The sequence below is a fragment of the Alligator mississippiensis genome, chromosome 11, assembly GCF_030867095.1.
Source record: "Alligator mississippiensis isolate rAllMis1 chromosome 11, rAllMis1, whole genome shotgun sequence".
NCBI lineage: Eukaryota > Metazoa > Chordata > Crocodylia > Alligatoridae > Alligator > Alligator mississippiensis.
The window spans coordinates 53,716,447-53,736,246 of record NC_081834.1 but is presented as its reverse complement, the minus strand read 5'-3'; the positions used below and the strand labels follow the sequence as shown (position 1 = coordinate 53,736,246).

The 19,800-nt window shown below is 53.0% G+C and overlaps 1 protein-coding gene across 2 annotated transcripts; it reads left to right on the top strand.

Moving 5' to 3' along the window:
* Positions 1 to 209: 209 nt before the first annotated feature.
* On the top strand, positions 210 to 19,166 carry ABCF1 (ATP binding cassette subfamily F member 1). Of its 2 annotated transcripts, none has more exons than XM_019478778.2 (29): positions 210 to 311; positions 390 to 436; positions 597 to 680; positions 1,076 to 1,202; positions 4,177 to 4,214; positions 4,730 to 4,840; positions 5,722 to 5,784; positions 6,027 to 6,113; positions 6,381 to 6,443; positions 6,852 to 6,935; positions 7,446 to 7,517; positions 7,927 to 8,031; positions 8,413 to 8,514; positions 9,134 to 9,256; positions 9,860 to 9,960; positions 10,093 to 10,178; positions 10,362 to 10,501; positions 10,772 to 10,920; positions 11,566 to 11,649; positions 12,085 to 12,209; positions 13,124 to 13,236; positions 13,652 to 13,823; positions 15,311 to 15,385; positions 15,649 to 15,719; positions 16,015 to 16,047; positions 17,230 to 17,398; positions 17,762 to 17,826; positions 18,109 to 18,181; positions 18,609 to 19,166. In XM_019478778.2, the coding sequence occupies exons 1-29, from the start codon at positions 221 to 223 to the stop codon at positions 18,773 to 18,775; spliced, it is 2,820 nt and encodes a 939-aa protein (XP_019334323.1). In that variant the 5' UTR covers positions 210 to 220; the 3' UTR covers positions 18,776 to 19,166. The 2 variants fall into 2 exon arrangements, with proteins under 2 accessions (XP_019334323.1, XP_014457243.1); XM_014601757.3 differs by having other exon boundaries at positions 1,073 to 1,202.
* The last annotated feature ends 634 nt before the right edge of the window (positions 19,167 to 19,800 follow it).

Genomic DNA, 19,800 nt, shown 5'->3' with positions numbered 1-19,800 from the left:
GAGGGGGAAGGGGGTGGTGTCAGCCTGCTCCCGGCACCCTCCGACTTCCTGGAGGACTTCGACCCACCCCTCCCACTCCGCACCCCGCTGGGCTTGTCTAACCGGGAGGCGCCAACTCCACTGCTCCGCGCCAGCTTTGTGGATCCGGGGCGGGGCTTCCGCGGCACTTCCGGCCAGCGCTTCCGGCCGGGCGCGGGGTGCACGTGAGCTCGCGGTGGCCATGCCGCGGGGGGGCCGGGCGGCGGTGCCGCCGCGCGAGGAGTGGGTCGGGGACGCTGACGAGCCGGGGCGGCCCGCGGGGGAGCCCGCCGGTGAGTGAGTGCCCCAGGCCGGGCGGGCGGTCGGGGCGGGGGGCGCTGCCCGGGGCTGACGCGCTGCTCCCATTGCAGACAAAGCGGTGAAGAAAGGCAAAAAGGACAAAAAGGCGAAGAAATCGGTAAGGCCGCAGCGGGGCTGGGCCGGCTCCTGAGCGCTGACGCTGCAGCTGGCGCCCGGCACCGCCCCGCCCCCCTCGCCCCGTGGCACAGGGCGGAGGGTGGGCGCTGCGGGAGGGGCGGGCTGGGAGGTCTCTAACAAACGTGTCCTGCTTGCCCCAGTTCTTCGAGGAGCTGGCGGAGGAGGAGAAGCAGGTCAGCGAGCAGCAGGTCGCTGTGAAAGAGAAGGAGCAGCAGCAACAGCAGGTGAGCCGCCGAGGGGCATCTGGGGCAGCGGTTCTCTGCCTCTCTTGGACCAGGACCCGTTTGTAAACGTTGCCAGCCAGTCCTAACGCACTGGGGGCCCGGAAGGGAAAACCCATCGTGTCCTGCATTTTTTTCCCTCTAAAGAAGAGTCTGTTTTTCAAATTTGCTCGTGATGCTCCTATATTATTGTGACCCCCTTTGGGTTGCAATCTGTGGGTTGGGAAGCTCTGCTCTTGGTGCTTGCTGGGGGTTCGTTGCGTGTCCTGCGAGAAGTCTCCCGCCGGCGAGGGAAGGGGCGCCCTGGCTTAACCACCTGCACCCCTGGAGAGGTCTCGGGGCAGTGGGTGCAGATGTGGCCTCTCTTGCCTCAGCCGTGTTCCTCGCTCCAACAGCAGCAACAGAAAAAGAAGCGAGATAAGAAGAAAGACAAGAAGAAAAAAGAGGAGGAGGATGTGGAGGACAACCTGCTGATCGAGAAGCTGAAGAAGTTGTCGGCTCAGGCCAGTGACGAGGATGAGGAAGGTGAGCTGGAGGAGGCTCGGAGGCAGGATTCCTGGGTCCTCTCCCCAGATCCAGGGGAGCGTGGGACGAAATGGGTTACAGCAGAGCAGAGTTGGGGGCTGGGTGGGATTTGAAGGTCAGAAATCTTGGGTCCTGCACGAGGGAAGTAGGCTCTGGAGGTTGTGGTCAGTGGGGAGCTGGAGGTGAGGATCTTGGGTTTCTGCAGCCCCTGTAAATTGCCCAAACAGCTTGTATCCCTTTCACATATTTGGCCTTAGGGGTAGCTCTTGCTTGCAGAGGGTTATACGATGGGTGACACTTGATCCTGGGTGGTGGCTTTTGACAGAAGCTATGACATGGTCCCTGAGGCACAAACAGCATCGTGATCATGTTGCATCCTGCCAGGAAGCCTCTGGAGGGATCTGTCACAGCCCCTCCTGTAAGTTGCCTTGTGAGGCTGGGGTCTTTGTACAAGGCAGTTATCTCCCCTTGCCCTGGCTGTTTCTCTTCTACCATTAGGAGCAGAGAAAACTGACCTGGGTGCTTCAGCAGGGTGCCGGAGAGTCCCCACCAGGAAGTCATCGCTACCCCCTACCCCACTTCACCACCCACCCCACTTCACCACCCTAGTAACATAACTAGGGGTGGGTGACTAGGGCGCATGTTTTGGGTGCTAACATTAAGGCAGTGCCAGATAAACTTAAAAGTACACTGCCATATAATGTTGATGAATCCATGTTTGTTTGTCCCTTGCTGTCACCAGATGGAATTGGCATATCAGACAGGGTGGGGAAGTCAGAGGCTTTGGTTATGTTGCTGGGGTCAGGAGTTGCTCACAGCTGGTGGCTTGTGTCCCTAGCCTGCCCCACGCCCCCATTAGTCATGATCTTATCAGCCTTGTACTCTTCGGGAGATACCGCTGCTCTGGGGAAATGTGTCAGTACAGCCAGCCAGGGGCCTTAATGCATCCCCCTTACTGCAGCTGCTGCCTTTGTTGCTTGGGCAATGGGGGTGAGCTAGAGCGTTACTCGGAGTTTATGATGATTTGTTTCAGGTTGGGCTTGGGCTCTTGTAACTAGCACTGGCCTCTCTATGGTCCATGGAGAGGAGAGATCAGCCTTAATGCCTACACTGTCCCCATGCTGGTGCAGGACCCTTCCACTAGCAGCGGAGGCTCCTTGCATGGGGGGATTCTCAAGGAAACAGCTGCGTTCATTTTAAAGACTGGACAGAGCCAAAGCCATAAAGGGGTCTGAACATGACTGAGCATCAATTCTTCTGCTGCCGGCAGAGTTCAATTTGAAATGGGATTTTGGCTCATAAATCATTTAGATGATTTTCAGAATTTTAATCTAGAATTGCTCAAAGGTAGTAGACTGCTTTATTATTAAGTTAAGCAGAGCCTCTTTTTTACTGTGAAACTATTCCTGAGTTGTTGTTGACTTACTGACTTTTTTTCCACACCAAAGAGTTATGCTTTTTCTCAATCCTTTTTTGTACGATGTTGTCACCAACCTCAAACCAGTTGGCTTACTGGAAGCCAGCAATTTGGTCAATAAAACTTTACAAAAAACAAATTCAGTTAAAATTTTGAATACGTTACATTTCCAAAAGAGAGAGAGTTTCATTTGGAACATGCAGAACTTGGGCATTTTTCATGAAAGTTGGATTTTGTTTTCTGCCAGTTCTAGTGGAGACCTAAAGTGCATTACGCTTGCACTCTAAATTATTTTTTATTGGGGATGCATGTTATATCTCTAATTCTGACTAAGCTTAACTGTTGAGAGGGGTGTCTTATATTATTCTGCACATCTGTTAGTGATTTTTGGGTTGGGATATGAGCATTTTATGTTATATGAAACAAAGTTGGTAATGACCAGTGAATATAACCGGTAAATGAAATTCTTTTACACACTGTGTCCTTCCCTGGCACTTCTGCCCCTTCCCTTCCCTTCCCTTCCCTTCCCTTCCCTTCCCTTCCCTTCCCTTCCCTTCCCTTCCCTTCCCTTCCACCTGTCCCTTGCCATAGTTTTCTCTCCATCTGTTTGCATTACACTGTTTAACACGTATGGTAGCACAGGTGAGAGATGGGATCCTGAGGAGACCAGGCACTGATGTGCTGGAAAAGCCCATGTTATTTCCTCTTCTAGACATTGCTATCAGTGCGGCATTGGCACCCACAGTCATTTTGAGGGACCCAGCCTCTCTCTTTCTCCCATGGCCAAAGAAGCCACTGGGCAGCCAAGAATTCAAGATTTGTTAGGGAGAAGGAGAACAGACATGATTGAGACTTAGTCAGTAGCCAAAGAATTAGGATTCTCTCCCGGGAAGGGAGACAGGCCTGTGTTCCAAAGCCTGTGCTTTGTGTGCTGATGTTAAGGCAGTGCCAGATGGACTCAAAAGGACACTGCCCTACAATGTTGCTGAATCCATGCTTGTCCCTTGCTGTCAAGGGACAGCAAGGGTGGTTTTTGGGAAGGGGCAGAGGGGGAAGTCATGGCCAGCCTGAGGCTCTGGTCATGTTGCAGGGGGCTGGCATAACTTGCAGCTGGTGGCTTGTGTCGTCTCCACCCCTGCCATTAGCCCTGGCCTCATCAGCCTTGCATTGCTTGGGAGAGAGTCTTGCTGCTGTGGGGGAAAAGGTATCAGTAAGGCCAGCAGCTAGGAGCTTTAATGCATCCCCCACCTTACAGAAGCTGCTGTCTTTGTTGCTGGGGCAATGGGGCTGAGCTGCAGCACAGGTGCAGTAGAGAATCTGTTGACTTGTGGGCTGCTGCATTTTAATCCCTTTGCTGCTGGGCCTGCTGATGCTTCCCCCTGCAGCAACTCCCAAGGGTACAAGCCTTACCCATTCTGCCTCTGCCTGCTCCCTCCAATCCCCTCTGGCCACAGGAAGATTGAGAGCTCTATGGTTCCAGTGCCCTGCAAATGCCCATGATGAGAGGATGGTGTCTTCTTGCATTGTTTTCTGAAATGTTGCTGTTTCGCTTTGCAGTGGTTGCCCCTGTCAGCAAAGGCAGCAAGAAGAAGAAGGTGAGTCCTGGCCTGGAGGGACCCCTGGGTTTAGGGACAGCTATGATTACAAATGCACAGAGTGTGAGGGGGGTTGGACAGGTAGAGTGACCCTCTCCTGTGGATTTCTGGAGTGCATTTTACCAACGCTTGCAGCAGTAGGACACTTGCCGACAACCCTCATCCCCCTGTTTTCTGTAGCAGGTTCCTGGTGTTTTTGGTCAACGTGCCTTGTTCCTGTCTGGTGGAGTAGATTATGTAGTTTTAGGTTAGACAAGGATTTGTATGGGATGGTTTGGACAGGGATGATCCTGCTGCAAGCAGGGTGTTGGACTAAATGACTTCTAGATGTCCCGTCCAGTCCTACTTCTGTATGATTTTATGAATGAGATACAGTTCTAGCCAAAGTGGGGTGAGCCTCAGTGGGGTGTCTTTCATACCCTGGGTGTCAGTGGATGATTTTGTTACCAGAGGGCAGCACAGGACATGGAAGTGTGTTGGACCATGGCTAGAGGCTTTAGCTTTGCTGTTTGCAGGGAGGAAATGTATTTGCAGCCCTGAGCCAGGAGCAGAGTGAAGAGGAAGAAGAGGAGGAGGAGGAGGAGGTGCCAAAACCAGCCAAACTTGACAAGAACCAAATCAACAAGGTTAGCTTCTTCAGACACAACCTAGTGTGAGCGGGGAGCAGGGCCCTAGTGATTACAGAGGGGAAGCGCATCTGGGAGTTAAGACTCCTAGGTTATGTCTTCAGCACTGAGAGGAGATGGACCCAGTGGGCTGAAAGTCAGGACTCTGGGTTCTGCTTTTAGCTCTGGGAGAAGAGTTACGGCTGGTGGGTTTGAACTGGGTAAGGGAAGTTGGGAGTTGGGAATCCTGGGCTCTATCCCTACCCTCGTCAAGGAGAGCAAGGTCTAACAGGCTAGAGTAGGGTGGGACAGTCAGGATTCTCTTGTCCTGTCCAGCTGGAGAGAAGGCAGGTGGAGAGTCATCTTCTCAAGCAGCCTGGAATGCGACCTCCCTGATCTGGGAGTTCTCTGTACCAGGCCTGGCTTGAATGCTGGAGTCTGGAGCAAAGGGATGATCTTCCTCTGTGTAGGAAGGCAATGGCTGAAATGGATGATTGACCTTTCATGCCCTTCCCCTCCTCTTCCAGGCTGCCTCTTATCATGAAGAGGAGAAAAAAGCAGGAAAGAAGCTGTGACAAGGGTTGACAAGCCAAAGGGGAAACAAAGTCAGCCTCCACGTTGCTGTCATTCTGGGGTGGCAGGAAATGGGGCTCACTACACTGTGGGAAGGAAGAGCAGTGGGAGTTGGGACTCCTGGGTTCTGTTTCCAAACGTAGAGTCTACTAGGTTAGGAGTCAGGACACCTGGGCCCTAGCCCAGCCAGCTAGGTACATAATGGGTGGTTTGGTTTCTGCTGACTGCAGTGCAGTGGTTGGGAGCAGCGTGATGCGAGTCCCAGCTTGTGCAGGGTAGTTGATGCTGTTTCATCAGGGTGAGATTTGCTTTGCATTTTTTTTTTTCAGCAAGAGGACAAAGACAGTAAGAATAAAAGAAGTAAAAATGAGAGAAACAAAGGAAAGCAGCAGGTAGGCCTTGCCATTCCCCAGACCACAGGGATTCCTGTTGTGAAAGCTGTGCCCTAGTGCAGTGAAGGTTGGCAGTGTGCTTGCTAGGGGGCACCCACACCTCACTGATGGTGCTGACCCTAATGCTTCACTGCAGCACTAGAGGGCACCCAAAACCTTCACTCTTGTCCTTGGCTGAGGCTGGGGGATTTAATCCTAAGCCGAGGTTCCTAATTCCCACCTATTCCTGTGTTTGGGCTCAGGGGAAAAGCACAGCCTTTGCTGTTCTGGCCCAGAGTGAGGAGGAGGAGAGTGAAGAAGAGTCCAAACCGGAAGACAAGGCTGGCACGGTGAGTGTTGGGCTGGTGAGGTGTGTTGCAGTGGAGACCCCTGCATCAAGGGAACTGGGGGCTGGGGCTCCCAGAGTCTGTGCCAGATGGTTCAGCAGGCCATGATGGGGCTTGGCAGAGGAGGAGTCCAGACTTGGCCTCGCTGGTCTAAACGGATACACCAGAAACAGCAGGTTGGACACGAGGCCAGAGCAGAGAAGAGCGAAGGGAGATGGGATCCCTAGGCTCCTTCACACTCTTCACACTCTTCCATCTCTTCTTTTCTAGACAGTGACAAAGACAGAATTAGGCAATGCTGGGAAGAAAGGAAAAAAGAACCAGCCTGTCCAGGTGAGGGGCACTCAGGGCCACTGTTATGGGAGGAGGGGAGCAGGAGTGTTCTCCCCTCATAGTCACTGCTGAACCCATCCTGGTGCATTGTGGAGCTGGGGGCATCTCTCTCATGTATTCATTGAGGGAGACATAGGGATGAAGTCTTTGGCATGGTTCCCAGAACTGGGCATGGGAACCCCAGTGTCTTGGCCAAACCATAGCCCTATGCTCCCTCCCCTACTGCCCCTGCTTTGTGATATTGGCCTGAAGTCAGATTTCCCGGTGCTTCCCACCCAGCCCAGCCTGCCATGGCATCACAGAGCCTGCTACCTCACCCAGATAGCTACATCTCATTGATCAACAAGATATCCCTGCTCATTGCAGAAGGAATTAAATGTATCTGAGCTGCTGCCTTTTCTGCCCCAGAATAAATTTGCTGCTCTCGAAGATGACGAGGAAGAGGAGGAGATGGCAGAATATGAGGAGAAGCCCAAGCAAGGCAGTCAGCCTGTAAGAACTTACTCCCTGGGGTGTGGCTGTGTGTGTGCCTGGGGTGAGGGGGATTGGGCTCTATTTAAACCCTATATTTTGACAGTCCACATGTGAGATGAGCTGGAGAGTCTGCTCTCTGTTTCTCAGGACCTAGCAATCTCAGCAGGTGTCTGATGGCTGAAGAGGTCTCTGAGTCTGACTCCATTCTGCCCCTCACAGGGAGGTCCCTGCAGGCCAGGAGTGATGTGCAAATTCACTCTGCTGCTCTCCAGGGACTGAGAGTTGGGACCTGGTGGGTTCTGCTTCCATTAGGCAAAGTGATACAACAGGCTGCTCGCATTGTGGGGCTTGGTTTGGTTTCTGCAGGGGATTCAGTCCCATAAGATAGATTTGGCATGGCAGGAAGGGGAGCAGGGAGTGCAGGATGATGTGGCTCAGTGGGATATATACTGACCTTTTCAAGCAGGAGAGGTGATGGGACTGCTGGTTCCTCACATGCTTTATGCTCTTCCATCTTCTCCTTTCCAGATGGTAACTAAACAGACAGAGGTGAGCAACACTGCAAAGAAGCCGAAAGGGAAGAAGAACCAGCCAGTCCAGGTGAGGGTTGATGTGGGGCTCCTGTTGGCAAAGGGCACTCAGCTGTGGGTACTCTCCCCTTATGGTCAGTGCTAAGCCCATCATGGTGTATTGGGAGGCCAGGGAAGGGAAGTCTTTGGTGTCATTCACAAAACTTGATGTATTAACCATGGTGTCCTGGGCAAACCCCAGCTTGGGAGAGGCAAGAGGGTGTCTCCAGCTGTCCCCCTTTGGCAGCACCTACTAGCTGCAGGATTTTCCATGTGCAGCTTCCCTACACTTCCCAATCTAACCTGCTGTGTGGCATCACGGTGCAATTTGTAACCTGGTTGGCCCACCCCCGAGGTTGATGCATTTCAGCATGTGTTGGGGAATGCCTGCCTGTTGCCAGAAGAATCACTTTCATCTGATCTGACTTCTCTTGTCCCAGAATAAATTTGCTGCTCTTGAAGATGAGGAGGAAGAGGAGGAAATGGAGGATGATGATGAGGAGCCGAAAAAGGACAAGGGGAAGTCCAAGCGAGGCAGCCAGCCTGTAAGACTTCCCTTCTCCCCAGGGCATGGATGGGAGAGTGCGCTCCATTCAAGCCACTTAATATGATGGTGTATATGAAAGGCAAATTGTTGGGTTCTCAGCCCATGTTCCAGGATCCAGGCACTGGCACAATGAGGCTGAGACCTCAACAGCTATTGACATCCAACTCCCCTCTGTCCCCCAACTGTGGGGCTGAATTGGGATTTTAACCTGTCATTTTCCTGGAATTGGGAGCCCATGGTCCTAGTTCTACCGCTGACTGGGAAGGGAGTTGGGTCTAGAGTAAGACCAAAGCAGGTTTGAGAGTCAGGGCTCCTGGTTTCTGTCCTTGGTTCTTGGTGGAAGGTGATGATGACAACTAGCTTTTCCTTGGCTGTGCAGCATTCGGAAGAGGAGGAGGAGGAGGAGGAAGAGGGGGAGAAGAAGGAGGATGACCCTTATGCTCACCTCAGCAAGAAGGAGAAGAAAAAGCTCAAGAAACAGGTGAGATCCAGAAGGGAGGTGCCCTGGGAGCAGCAGGGCTCTGTTCTGTGTTTGAGCCTCAGTTCCTCCAACAGAATGGCTCTGCACAGGCCCTGCTGGCACCTCCTGAAGCATCATGCGAGTGTGCTTTTGGGTGGGATGGAGACTGACAGCTGGGGTGGATCCATTTTGTGGGGAATTAGGTCATCACCTTCCCAACTTCACACTCCTCCCCCCCCCCCCCCCCACCTGTGCCTCTGCTTGGCACATCATGGCCCCAGAGGTTCCCCTTTTGGTGCTTGTGCACTTAGCTGGTCAAGATATGACTGGCAGCCCAGACAGACTAGGTCGGTGGGTTCTGTGAGAGTCCGCGTGGTGCAGGGGGTTCCCATATGAACCAGGTGGTGAGGAAGGATAATCCAACCCTGGCCAGGTCGGATTGGCTACGGGAAGACAGCAGGCAGGAAGAAAGGTTGGGAATGGACCCCATTCCCTTGTATTAGGGTAGGTGGCCCCAGGGCTGGGGAAGAACATCCTAATGTGACAAGGCTGCAGAGCACAAGGGCCATGTGCGGGGTCCTTCAGCTGGGGTGTGGGGGTATGTGCCTCCAGCTGAGGTCTTACCCTTGTCTCCCCATAGCTGGAGTATGAGCGCCAAGTGGCAACCCTGAAAGCAGCAAATGCGGCAGAAAACGACTTCTCAGTGTCGCAGGCAGAGATGTCCTCACGTCAGGCCATGCTGGAAAATGCCTCTGATATCAAGGTAAAGACCACCCCAGCCTTGGAATACCCTCGTAGTCTCCCCCCTCGCCTGCTCATTTCCCCTTACTCCACCTTCAATTTTTCTCATATCAAGAAGCTGCATGTGAACAGTTAGTGTCTCGTTCACCTGGAATATTCTAGCCATTCTTGCCTCCCACGCTTAAATTTTCATTTCCCAGTAGCATGTGACAGTTTCAATTGGGAGAGAAGGGTTTGGTAGTCCCACATGGGTGTTGACAGTGAGGTGGAATGTAACTAACCATCCCAGCCTGGGCTGGACTGGGCCAGGGGGAAGCAGGGACAGTGGTACCATTTGAGTGGGTTGCAGAGCTGTGTGGAGTCTTGTCTGATACAGAAAGTGGGGGTGTACCAAGGGAGGGCAGTTTGGGTGGGAGAAAGCTGGCCACAGAACCTGAGTGGAGTGTACCCGCTGGCAGAAGTGGGTCTTGCAGTTAAAGTCTGCGTGCAGAATGGATCCTCCCATGGGAGCTGTAATGGTGGGGAGCAGGGGGAGAGGGTAGATCTTCCATGTAGCTCGTTTGGGGTGGGGGAGCCAGAGCATTTTATTCTGATGGCAGCAGTATCAGTAATCCCATCATTGCAGCTGGAGAAGTTCAGCATCTCGGCTCATGGCAAAGAGCTCTTTGTCAATGCGGATCTGTACATCGTGGCCGGGCGCCGGTATGGCCTCGTGGGACCCAACGGGTAGGTATATGGAGAGCTCAGCAGGGGGTGTGGCACTGCAGGGGACAGGGCTGGAGCTGTGACAAGGGGCTGGTGGTTTCCCTTTGCTTTTGTCCATGGGGTTTTTATTTTTTTGCCCCTCCCTCATTGCAGGAAAGGCAAAACCACCCTGCTGAAGCACATTGCAAACCGGGCCCTGAGTATCCCACCCAACATTGATGTGCTGCTCTGTGAGCAAGGTAAAGGGAGGCAGGAGGGGCATTAGTATGCCTGGGGTCCATCTCAGGTCCAAGAGAGAGTGGGGTCTACTAGCAGGGCTGGGTGTTGGGACTTCTGGCTCCCTTCCACCTGCATGGGGACTAGAGAAGGGTCTACTGCTTAGAGGGGGAAGCCTTCCCCTCACCCACAGCTCCTCTCCCCAGAGGTGGTAGCGGATGAGACCCCTGCGGTCCAGGCTGTGCTGAAAGCTGACACTAAACGGCTGAAGCTGCTGGAAGAGGAGAAAAAGCTGCAGGCTCTGCTGGAGAAGGGGGATGACAGTGTGGCTGAGCGGCTGGAGAAGGTACAGGGAGGGCCGTGGAGAAGCAGAGACACTGCTCTGAGATGTCACACCTGGGGGTGATGGAAGCTGAGTGATCGCTGCTGGGTGTGAAGGTTGCCAATATGTTATGGGTGTATTGGCAAGAGGGAGTTGAGGCGCTGGGAAGCAGGGTCAGGCTCTGGCAGTGGAAGGGAAATGAGGCAAGTAGTGCTGGTGCTTGCAGTACAGGGCGGTGGACTCCCTGTCCTTGTTAGACTCGCATCCTTAGTGCCCGCATCTCCCCCTCCCCAGGTCTACGAGGAACTCCGGGCCATGGGGGCAGCTGCAGCAGAGGCCAAGGCCCGGCGCATCTTGGCTGGTTTGGGTTTCAACCCTGAGATGCAGAACCGGCAGACCAAGAAGTTCTCGGGTGGCTGGCGCATGAGGGTGTCTCTGGCCAGGTGAGGGTATAACATAGCTCTGAGCCCCTTCCTTCCCTGTGCAATGGCCTGCAGGGAGATAACTTTTATATGGGTGCACCAGCTGGGGTGGGGGTGGGAGGTAGACCCAGATCCTGTTCCATCCCCACCCCTCCCAGCTCTCAGCACTTCCAAGAACAAGAGAGGGGGTGGATGTCTGAGCACAGGTCTGTCCCACAGCCTGGGGATGTGGTCATGAGGAACTCCCCAGCACTTCAGCTGTGTTCCCTCAGTGTATTTGGAATCCTCTGCTGGTGGCTCTGAGGCCTGTGTGCCCTGCAGCCTTGTTTGCGAGGCTGCCAACGGAGGAGGCAAATAGTGCCACTGAGTGCAGGAAGCAGACTCTAATGGTAACGAATGTGAGTACTGTACAGCTGTGGTTGTTCATGGGAGATGTAGGTCAGATGATTTGCACTGTTAGCCCCCCCCATGTACTCCGTCGGCCAGGTTTGCTAGCCATCTTCCCTTGGCCCAGTGGGGAGCTACACTAAGACCTGACAATCTTGTTACCCCCAGGCCAGAGTGATCACCCCTGTCACCAGCTCCCATAGATGGGAAAGGCTGTTCTTCTTGCCCAGGGTACTACTTACAAAAGTGCCATTCACCTGTCCTTCATATCCCTTTCAGGGCCTTGTTTATGGAGCCAACTCTTCTGATGCTTGATGAGCCCACGAACCACTTGGACCTCAATGCTGTTATCTGGCTCAACAAGTGAGTCTCCAGCCCCCCTGGCTGGGATCAGAGGCTGTCCGCCCTGGGCTGGAGGTGGGAAGGTGTCCCCTTATTTATCAGTGGGCCCAGTGGAATGAGGGGGAGGTTCATTCTCAGCTGGGTTGGGGTGTGTGAGTAGGGTCTTGTGGCTGTTGGTATGGGGCTGAGAATGCCCTAGAGTGGTTATAAGCTGTGACAGAGGTAGCTTTCCTTTCTGAGAAGGGCTGAGGGTATCCCATGGGCTTCAGGCAGGCTCAGTGGGAAGGGGGAAGAGTGGGTGAGAAGCCTACTGTGCCGCCCCCACTCGCAGGTCTTGAGTGCAGTCATGGCCATCCCCACAGTGCCGCTGAGCCATGGGGGTGGAAGAGGTTCCTCTGAGCCTGGGATCCATCCATCTGTCTGACAGTGACTCTCGTCCCCTTTCCACCCACACAGCTACCTGCAGACATGGAAGAAAACCCTCCTCATTGTCTCCCACGACCAGGGCTTCCTGGATGATGTCTGCACAGACATCATTCACCTGGACACTCAGAAGCTCTTCTACTACCGGGGCAACTACAGTAAGTGTGTGTGTGTGTGTGTGTGTGTGTGTGTGTGTGGGGTGGAGTGGGTGGTGACACATCTAGCACATATATTGTCAAAGCCTCTGTGCCTCCAAGACCCAGGTCTGTCTGTCTTCCTCTAATGGTAACGAATGTGAGTACTGTACAGCTGTGGTTCTTCATGGGAGATGTAGGTCAGATGATTTGCACTGTTAGCCCCCCCATCTACTCTGTAGGCCAGGTTTCCTGGCCATTTTCCCTTGTCCTCCCTTCTTAATGAGCAGCTGAGTAGTATTGAGAGATTGGTTCTTGTGATATCGTAGTGCAGGAAGTTCATGCTCCCACATTTTATTTTGTGGTTTTTTGGTTGTTTTTTCTTCTCATCCAACTATATTTCCCAGTGTGCAGACTTCACACTGAGCTGCTATAGTGCATCTTGGGTATCTCAGTGCATCATGGGACACGCCCTTTGGAGGATCTTGTAACACAGAGTCCCCTAACACGTTGCATCTTTTATGATGCGTTGTGAGGACTCATTGCTGCTCTGTATCAATTTGATGCACTAGCCTGACCAGGGAATCCTGTTTTGTTAGGGGAAAAATGGGTGCTTTCTGAGCAGCGCTACAAAATCAAGGTCCCTGCCCCCCCTCCCTTCTCAAGCAGATGCTTTTAGCTCAAAATGTGGCTTGATTGGAAACCCACTTTTCCCTGTACAAGCCTGTTTTTTATGAAGTAACTTTCAACTGGGCCTAACTGCATATCCCCACAATGGAACATATCCTGACAGATTGGTCTTCCACATAGGAGGGTTGGGAAGAGGTGGATGTGTCCTTTCCTCAGCTTGCACACAGGGAACTGGTGGTAGAGGTGGGAATCGACTCCAGGTCCCCTGAGACCCAGCTCAGAGTCCTTACTGTCCCCATCTCTGACAGTGACCTTCAAGAAAATGTACCAGCAGAAACAGAAGGAGCTGCTCAAACAGTATGAGAAGCAGGAAAAGAAGCTTAAAGACCTTAAGGCCGGTGGAAAGTCCACAAAACAGGCGGTAAGTCCTGAGATCCAGACTGACTCCAGGGCCTCTGTGTGGCCCAGGGGAGCAGGTACGTAACATGAGACCTCTTCCCTCTGGAGATGGTGGCTCTAAGCTGGTCCCCAGTTAGTGGGGACAGGCTGGCTTACAGTGGTGGGGACTTTTGCTATCAGATTTCCCCATAGCAATAAACTGTGACTGGCCTGCAGGAAATGTTGCTCGGGGAGAGGTACCTCACCAAATCACAACTGGGTGTCACAATAGCAGGGCATGGTGGGGGTCATGAGGGCCACAGTGGAAACACTTATTCCAAGCTGGGGTGGGCTGAAGCTGGGGAGATTGCCTGCCCAGCTGGTGTCCCCTTCCCAGGCCAGGCCCCAGAGGGGTAGGCCTCAGCACTAGGTTAGCTAATGGCACTGTTTGTCTCCAGGAAAAACAGACAAAAGAGGCTTTGACCCGAAAGCAGCAGAAGTGCCGCAAGAAGAACTTGGATGAGGAGTCCAATGAGGCCCCTGAGCTGCTGAAGAGGCCCCGGGAGTACACAGTGAAATTCACCTTCCCCAACCCGCCACCGCTCAGCCCCCCCATCCTGGGCTTGCATGGTAGGCCCTGGGCACTGGGAAGTGCTGTGCTGCAGGGGCATGCAGAGGGCCCTCTCCCTTCCAGATGTGCTGGGCTCCTTGTCCCAGAGCAGCGCTAGTGGGTACTGTGCTGCAGGGAGCAGCTGGGGGTTCAGTAGAGATTGTTCTTTCTCAGCCTCAGAGCAGGGAGCAGGCCTCAGCCTGCCTGTACGAGGCCCTGTGCCACCTGTGGCTGCTACTACCACTAAAGCCTTGACAGTTGTTAACAATCCCTGATGCTTCATGTCGGAGATCAGAGCAGCCGCTTGCTGACCCCTCCCACCGGAGCAGTAAAACTTTCACCTGACAGGCGGGTAGTGATGGATGGGGTGGGATTAACCAGGCACAGACACGTGTTGGTTATAGGAATTTGTTGACTTACATCGCTTAGATAGTGACGCGCAACTCAGGCTGAGCCTTTGTTCCGTTGCAGTTTTTCCGGTTATAGCGATTATAATTAAGCGTATGGTTTCAGGTTGCAGCTAACGATATAACGATTACGATCAAGCGTACAGTTTCGGGTTACAGCTAACGATGACAGACGTGGCGCCGGGAACGAGCTATCGTGCCTACAGGGCTTTGATATGTCAATATTTACGCTGACGGGAAGCTATTGACAGCTGATTAGACTGTTAATTTACTTTGATGATGATCTTAGGTTTTTCCTTAGAGATTCCTGCAGAGGTCTCCCAGAGTTTCTCCGGCTTGGGCGGAAGTTGCTAAACTATTTATAGACAGAGGTGTTTCTTAGAGATATCCAATGATGAACTGCTAAGTGGAATCTTTAATTTCCTGGCAAGCAGCAGTTCTTTGTGTTCTCAGGTTACTATCAGGTTATAAGGTAGTGGGTTAGGTTTTTAGTATGTTACGTGTGAGGTATCTATGCTTGTTTTTTGACCAATTCTATACAGTTTTCCCTCACTTTTTATTTTAGCTGACCAATTATCTATAGTACTCCCTTCGGGTTTTATTGCAGGGATTTATGGCAGGGCTATCCCCTTTTACCCTGACCAGTCTTAAGTTTCGTTTCTCATTCGTGACGTGGGCATAAGTTATATACAGCTCTCCGCCAGGATTTTGTTTTAACCCTTAGTTGATCAGATGATGGTCTGAATGGTATCTCTTGCAAGTGACATGGGCACTGATTAATTTGGTTGTGACACTTCACACAAGGTGGAATGGGGGACATAAACCCTGGCGTCCTGGCCACAACCCTTCTAGCTTGGTTTCCTTCCCAATCCCACAACCATAATTAGATGAAGGCTTTCCCTTCCATTCTTGCCTGCAACTGCTGCATCCCTTTGACCAGCTATCCCAAAGAGCCACATCAGGGTCAGGTGATTGATCCCTTCTTACCGCCTGGGGACACAAGGCATTGAGGAGTCCGGGTTTCCCTTGGCCCTGTTATCAATGAGCTGCTGGGTTATAACAGATGGGCTGATTTCTTTTCATTGCCCCTTCCCTTGCAGGTGTTGACTTTACCTATGAGGGGCAGAAGCCACTCTTCAAGAACCTGGATTTTGGAATCGACATGGAGTCCAGAAGTGAGTGACCTGTTATGGCACGTGCAGTCCCAGGGAGGGAGGCCCTATGCTGGTACCCAGCCAGGAGAGTCTTGGGGACCCAACAGTAACAAACAGACTCAAGTGCAGCCCCAGCAGTAATGGGGCGTGTACAGCCTTGGGGAAAAGCCCCTGTCATCTTAAACCACCAGCTTCTACCCAGGTTGCTGGAGACCCTATAATAGCACTGTACCCTGCTGGGCTCTCTTTGTAACTGCGTCTCTCTCCCTCTCGCTTGGTCTCAGTCTGTATCGTGGGTCCCAATGGTGTTGGGAAGAGTACGCTGCTGCTGCTGCTGACGGGCAAGCTCACACCGGTAAGGCTACCAACCCCAGGGCCCTGGTTAGACTCGCCTATGAGTGATGCTTGCCTCTCGCTTTCTATCTGGAGTGGCTGTGGGGCTACTCATGACCCCAGTGGCAGCTGCATAGCAACAGTAGGCAAAGTGGTCCTAGGCAGCCTCTCACTACCTGTCATGAAGCTACCCTACCAGCAACTGCATTTCAGTGCTGTCTGAGCCATCTGCCTGCCATACTATTGAATAGCCTGTGAACTTGTCAGGGCAGAGGGGTACCTCACAGGCTCTAATCCTTGTTTTCTTTACCTTCCAGACGAAAGGGGAGATGAGGAAAAACCACAGACTAGTAAGTGATGACTGGATGGTAATGTGGAGCTCCTGCAGCAGGGGCAGGCAGTTATTTTGGGTGGAGGGCTGCTTACCAAGTTTTGGCAAGCTGTTGAGGGCCACATGGATAGTCCTGCCTCCTTACAGGTGCCCTGCCCCCTGGTCGCCATCTTGGGATCAGAAGTCCCTCCCCTAACCCCTGACCTTTCTCGTCAGAAGCCCCTCCCTTTGCCCCCAGAAATACTCATTTCAGCAAGGGGTTTTGCCATCTCAACCAGAAAAACACCAAATTATATTCTAAAGATCAAACATCTACAACATTAATTGATTTGATTTCAAAAAATGCTTTTGTCCTGATTTACATGCGTTTGCATAGTGTGCATAGAGGTGATTGCACAATAGCTTAAATGAAGTCTTACTCCTGTATACTGTGAGGGTGTTGGGGGCATGAGGGGGTAGGTATAGGTGTGTGGGGGGCAGGGAGCATGTGGGTGTGTGGATATGTGGGGTCTGGGTGGGTATGGGGCTTTTGTAGGGGGAGGGTGGCTGGGGTGTGGGGGGGTCTATGTGTATGGCAGTGTGAAGGGGGGGTGCATGTGTATGGTGGGGGGGTGCTTGTGGAACTCACCCTACAAACACGCACACTCCCTCTCCATTATTGCGTGCGCACACACTGTGTGCTTTGCTGACTATATATACATATATGCACACACTGTGTGCTTTGCTGACTATATGCACACACTGTACTTTGCTAACCACCCACCCACCACCAGTACACCCCTGCTCCCCCAAGTCCAGCGATTCAGCAGGGGCCAGGTGGTGCTGGAGCAGCCCTTGCAGGCAAAGCTTGGGCAGGGAGAGACTTCCCAGTGGGGGGGTCAGGGCTGGGCTGGCTTTCTTCTGACTCATGCCGCTTCCCCTGGGTCCTACTGTCCTGGCTCCTGTCAGCTTTGACAGGGAGCCTGGAGCAGATTAATATTAATCTTCTAAACTTTTGTAGGTGCCCCACGGGCCAAGTAGAGTCGGACAGAGTGAACGGGCCATATTTTACCCACCCCTGCCCTACAGGGTTGAGGGGTGTTCAGAGCCCATGGCTAAACGAATGGGTGTGGGGCAGAGTGAGGGGCACCTGCAGAGCAGTGGAGGGAGACCTGGACAGGTCGCAACAGGTGGTGAAACCCACCCCCTTCCTTCCTGGCAGAAAGTCGGGTTCTTCAACCAGCAGTACGCTGACCAGCTCAACATGCAGGAGACGGCCACAGAGTACCTGCAGCGCAATTTCAACCTGCCCTACCAGGATGCTCGCAAGTGCCTGGGGCGTTTTGGCCTCGAGAGCCACGCTCACACCATCCAGATCTGCAAATTGTCAGGTATGGGGCGGGGGCTTCCAGGCAGAGGGCAGAGTTAATACAAAGGAGCTACACAGGGAGCTGATCAGGAGGTGAGGGTTGAGGCAAAGGGAAAGATAGTCTGGGTCTCCACAGGTGAGGGCTGGCATTGAGGTAGAAGTCCGGGATGGGCTAGAACTGTGTGCTTCTGGGAGGGGTGTGGGTTTGGCCATGCAGGGGAGAGCTGAGGCGGGAGGTGGCACTTCCAGTAGCTTTGCCCTTCCCCAGGATGGGAGTGAAGGGCACTGAACTGCTGTTGGATGGGAAGTTGGATCATGGCATTTTGGGGAAGGAGAAGGGATTGTTTCACCCCACGTCTCGGGGCCCTTTTCTTTTCCTATGCAGGGGGGCAGAAAGCCCGTGTAGTGTTTGCTGAGCTGTCCTGCAGGGAACCCGATGTGCTCATCCTGGTGAGTCTTAGGTGATGGGAATGGGGTTCTGATTAGTTCCCTGCTCTGGGAAAGAAGGGCGGGGGGTGAGCAGAGTGAGCATGAGAATTGGGGCTCTTAGGTTGTGTCCTGCTCTGGTCTTGGAAAGGAGTGATGTCCAGCAGGTCCGAGTGAGGGACAGGGTTTGTGAAGATGCCTGGGTCCTGTCTCTAGCTGAGGGATGCAGGGTGGGTGTGTGTAGAGGGAGGAAGGTTCTGTGTCTCAGGACTCCTGGGTTTTATTTGGGATTTGTCATTTTCTCAGGATGAACCCACAAATAATCTGGACATTGAGTCAATCGATGCCTTGGGTGATGCCATCAACGAGTACAAAGGAGGTGAGTAGAACCATCAAGGTGGGAAGGATCCACTGGCCTGACAAGAGGAGGACAGGGTTGGGGGGATACTGGGCCCATGGATCGAACTCAAGGGTAGATGGTGATAGTGGGCTAGGGTGGCCTTGTGGGTCCAGGCTGGCATGGATGGGGGTCCAGTCTGGGGCTTCAGGGAAGCAGAAGGGTTACTAGGCTGGAGGTGAGCCTATAAGTCCCATGGGAGGGTTGATTCACTAGAAGCAGTACCCTCCTGCCAGGGTCCCCATTGGGTCCCAGTCATGTCCTTCATGGCCCAGCCCTGTCCTAGCAGTGGCTGATGGAAAAACCATGGGGACTTTCCATTCTTCTCCAGTCTGGAAATGGCTCCAGCCAATACCCCTCTTATGCTTTGCCTCCTTCCTCCGCTTTGCCTCCTTCCTCCACTTTGCAGCGGTCATCATCGTCAGCCATGATGCACGACTGATCACAGAGACCAGCTGTCAGCTGTGGGTGGTGGAGGAGCGATCCGTCAACCAAATTGATGGCGATTTCGAGGACTACAAGCGGGAGGTGCTGGAGGCTTTGGGCGAGGTCATCATCAACCGGCCCCGGGAGTGACTTGGCTCTGGGGAGGTGCTGCTCAAGGACCTGCCCATCCCCTCTCGGAGACCTCCACAGCTCCACAGCCACCCACAACGGAAGGACTGTTGCAGGGCCACAGCCACAGGGGTGGGGCCGGACCTTTGAGGAGGGGGAGATCTAACGTAAGAGGTGTTTATTTTTAGAGCTGCTCTTCTACACCCACTCCTGTCTCAGGAGAGTGAGAGTTTAATTTATATGAATGGGAGGGGAGGGGTTTCTACTGGAATGGTCTATTTTACGCAGGGGTTGGGGCTGTCTTTGGCCCATTGCTGGGTTCCTTCCTCCCCTTCCCTCCCCACTCTGGAGAATGGCTTAAGCCTTGTTCTGCTTCCACCCAAAAGGATTATATTAAAATATAAAGGAAAAATGGCTTGTGATGACTTTTATTCTGAAGGGGTTGAGGTGTATGGCCTTCACATTATTAGCAGGAGGGACATCTGTGAGTTTGTGCTGGACAGATGGACACCGCTGACACACGGGCCTGGAGAGAGTTTCCCTATGAGACATGGCTTGTCCCTTCATAGAATCAGAGAACATGAGTTGGAAGGGACCTCAGGAGGTCAATTCTAGTCCAACCCCCTGCTCAGAACAGGTCCATCCTCAACTCTTATCCCAGCCAAGGCTTTACCTAGCCCTTACTGTCCAAGGTTGAAGATCCCACAACCTCTCTGGATTAGGGCTGTGCGAAATTTCACCACCAGTTTTGTTTCAAGGTCGAAACAGCAAAATCAAAACAAAACGGATATGATCAAAACAGCCTCAAAATGAGGCAAGTCGCAACGTTTCGATGCTGTTTCTAAGTTGCGCCTGGAGGCTATAATAGGGAAGGTCAAAACAGTCTATAACTTTGTTATTTCTGGTCAGATTTGGATGAAACTTGCAGGAATCGTAGACCCTTCTGAGGGCATGATGTGTGTCAAGTTTCAAGATCAGTTCCTAGCTGAAATACAGCTAGGACCTCCACCTTATCCAGGAGGTGCAGAGCCCCACTAGGGGAGAAG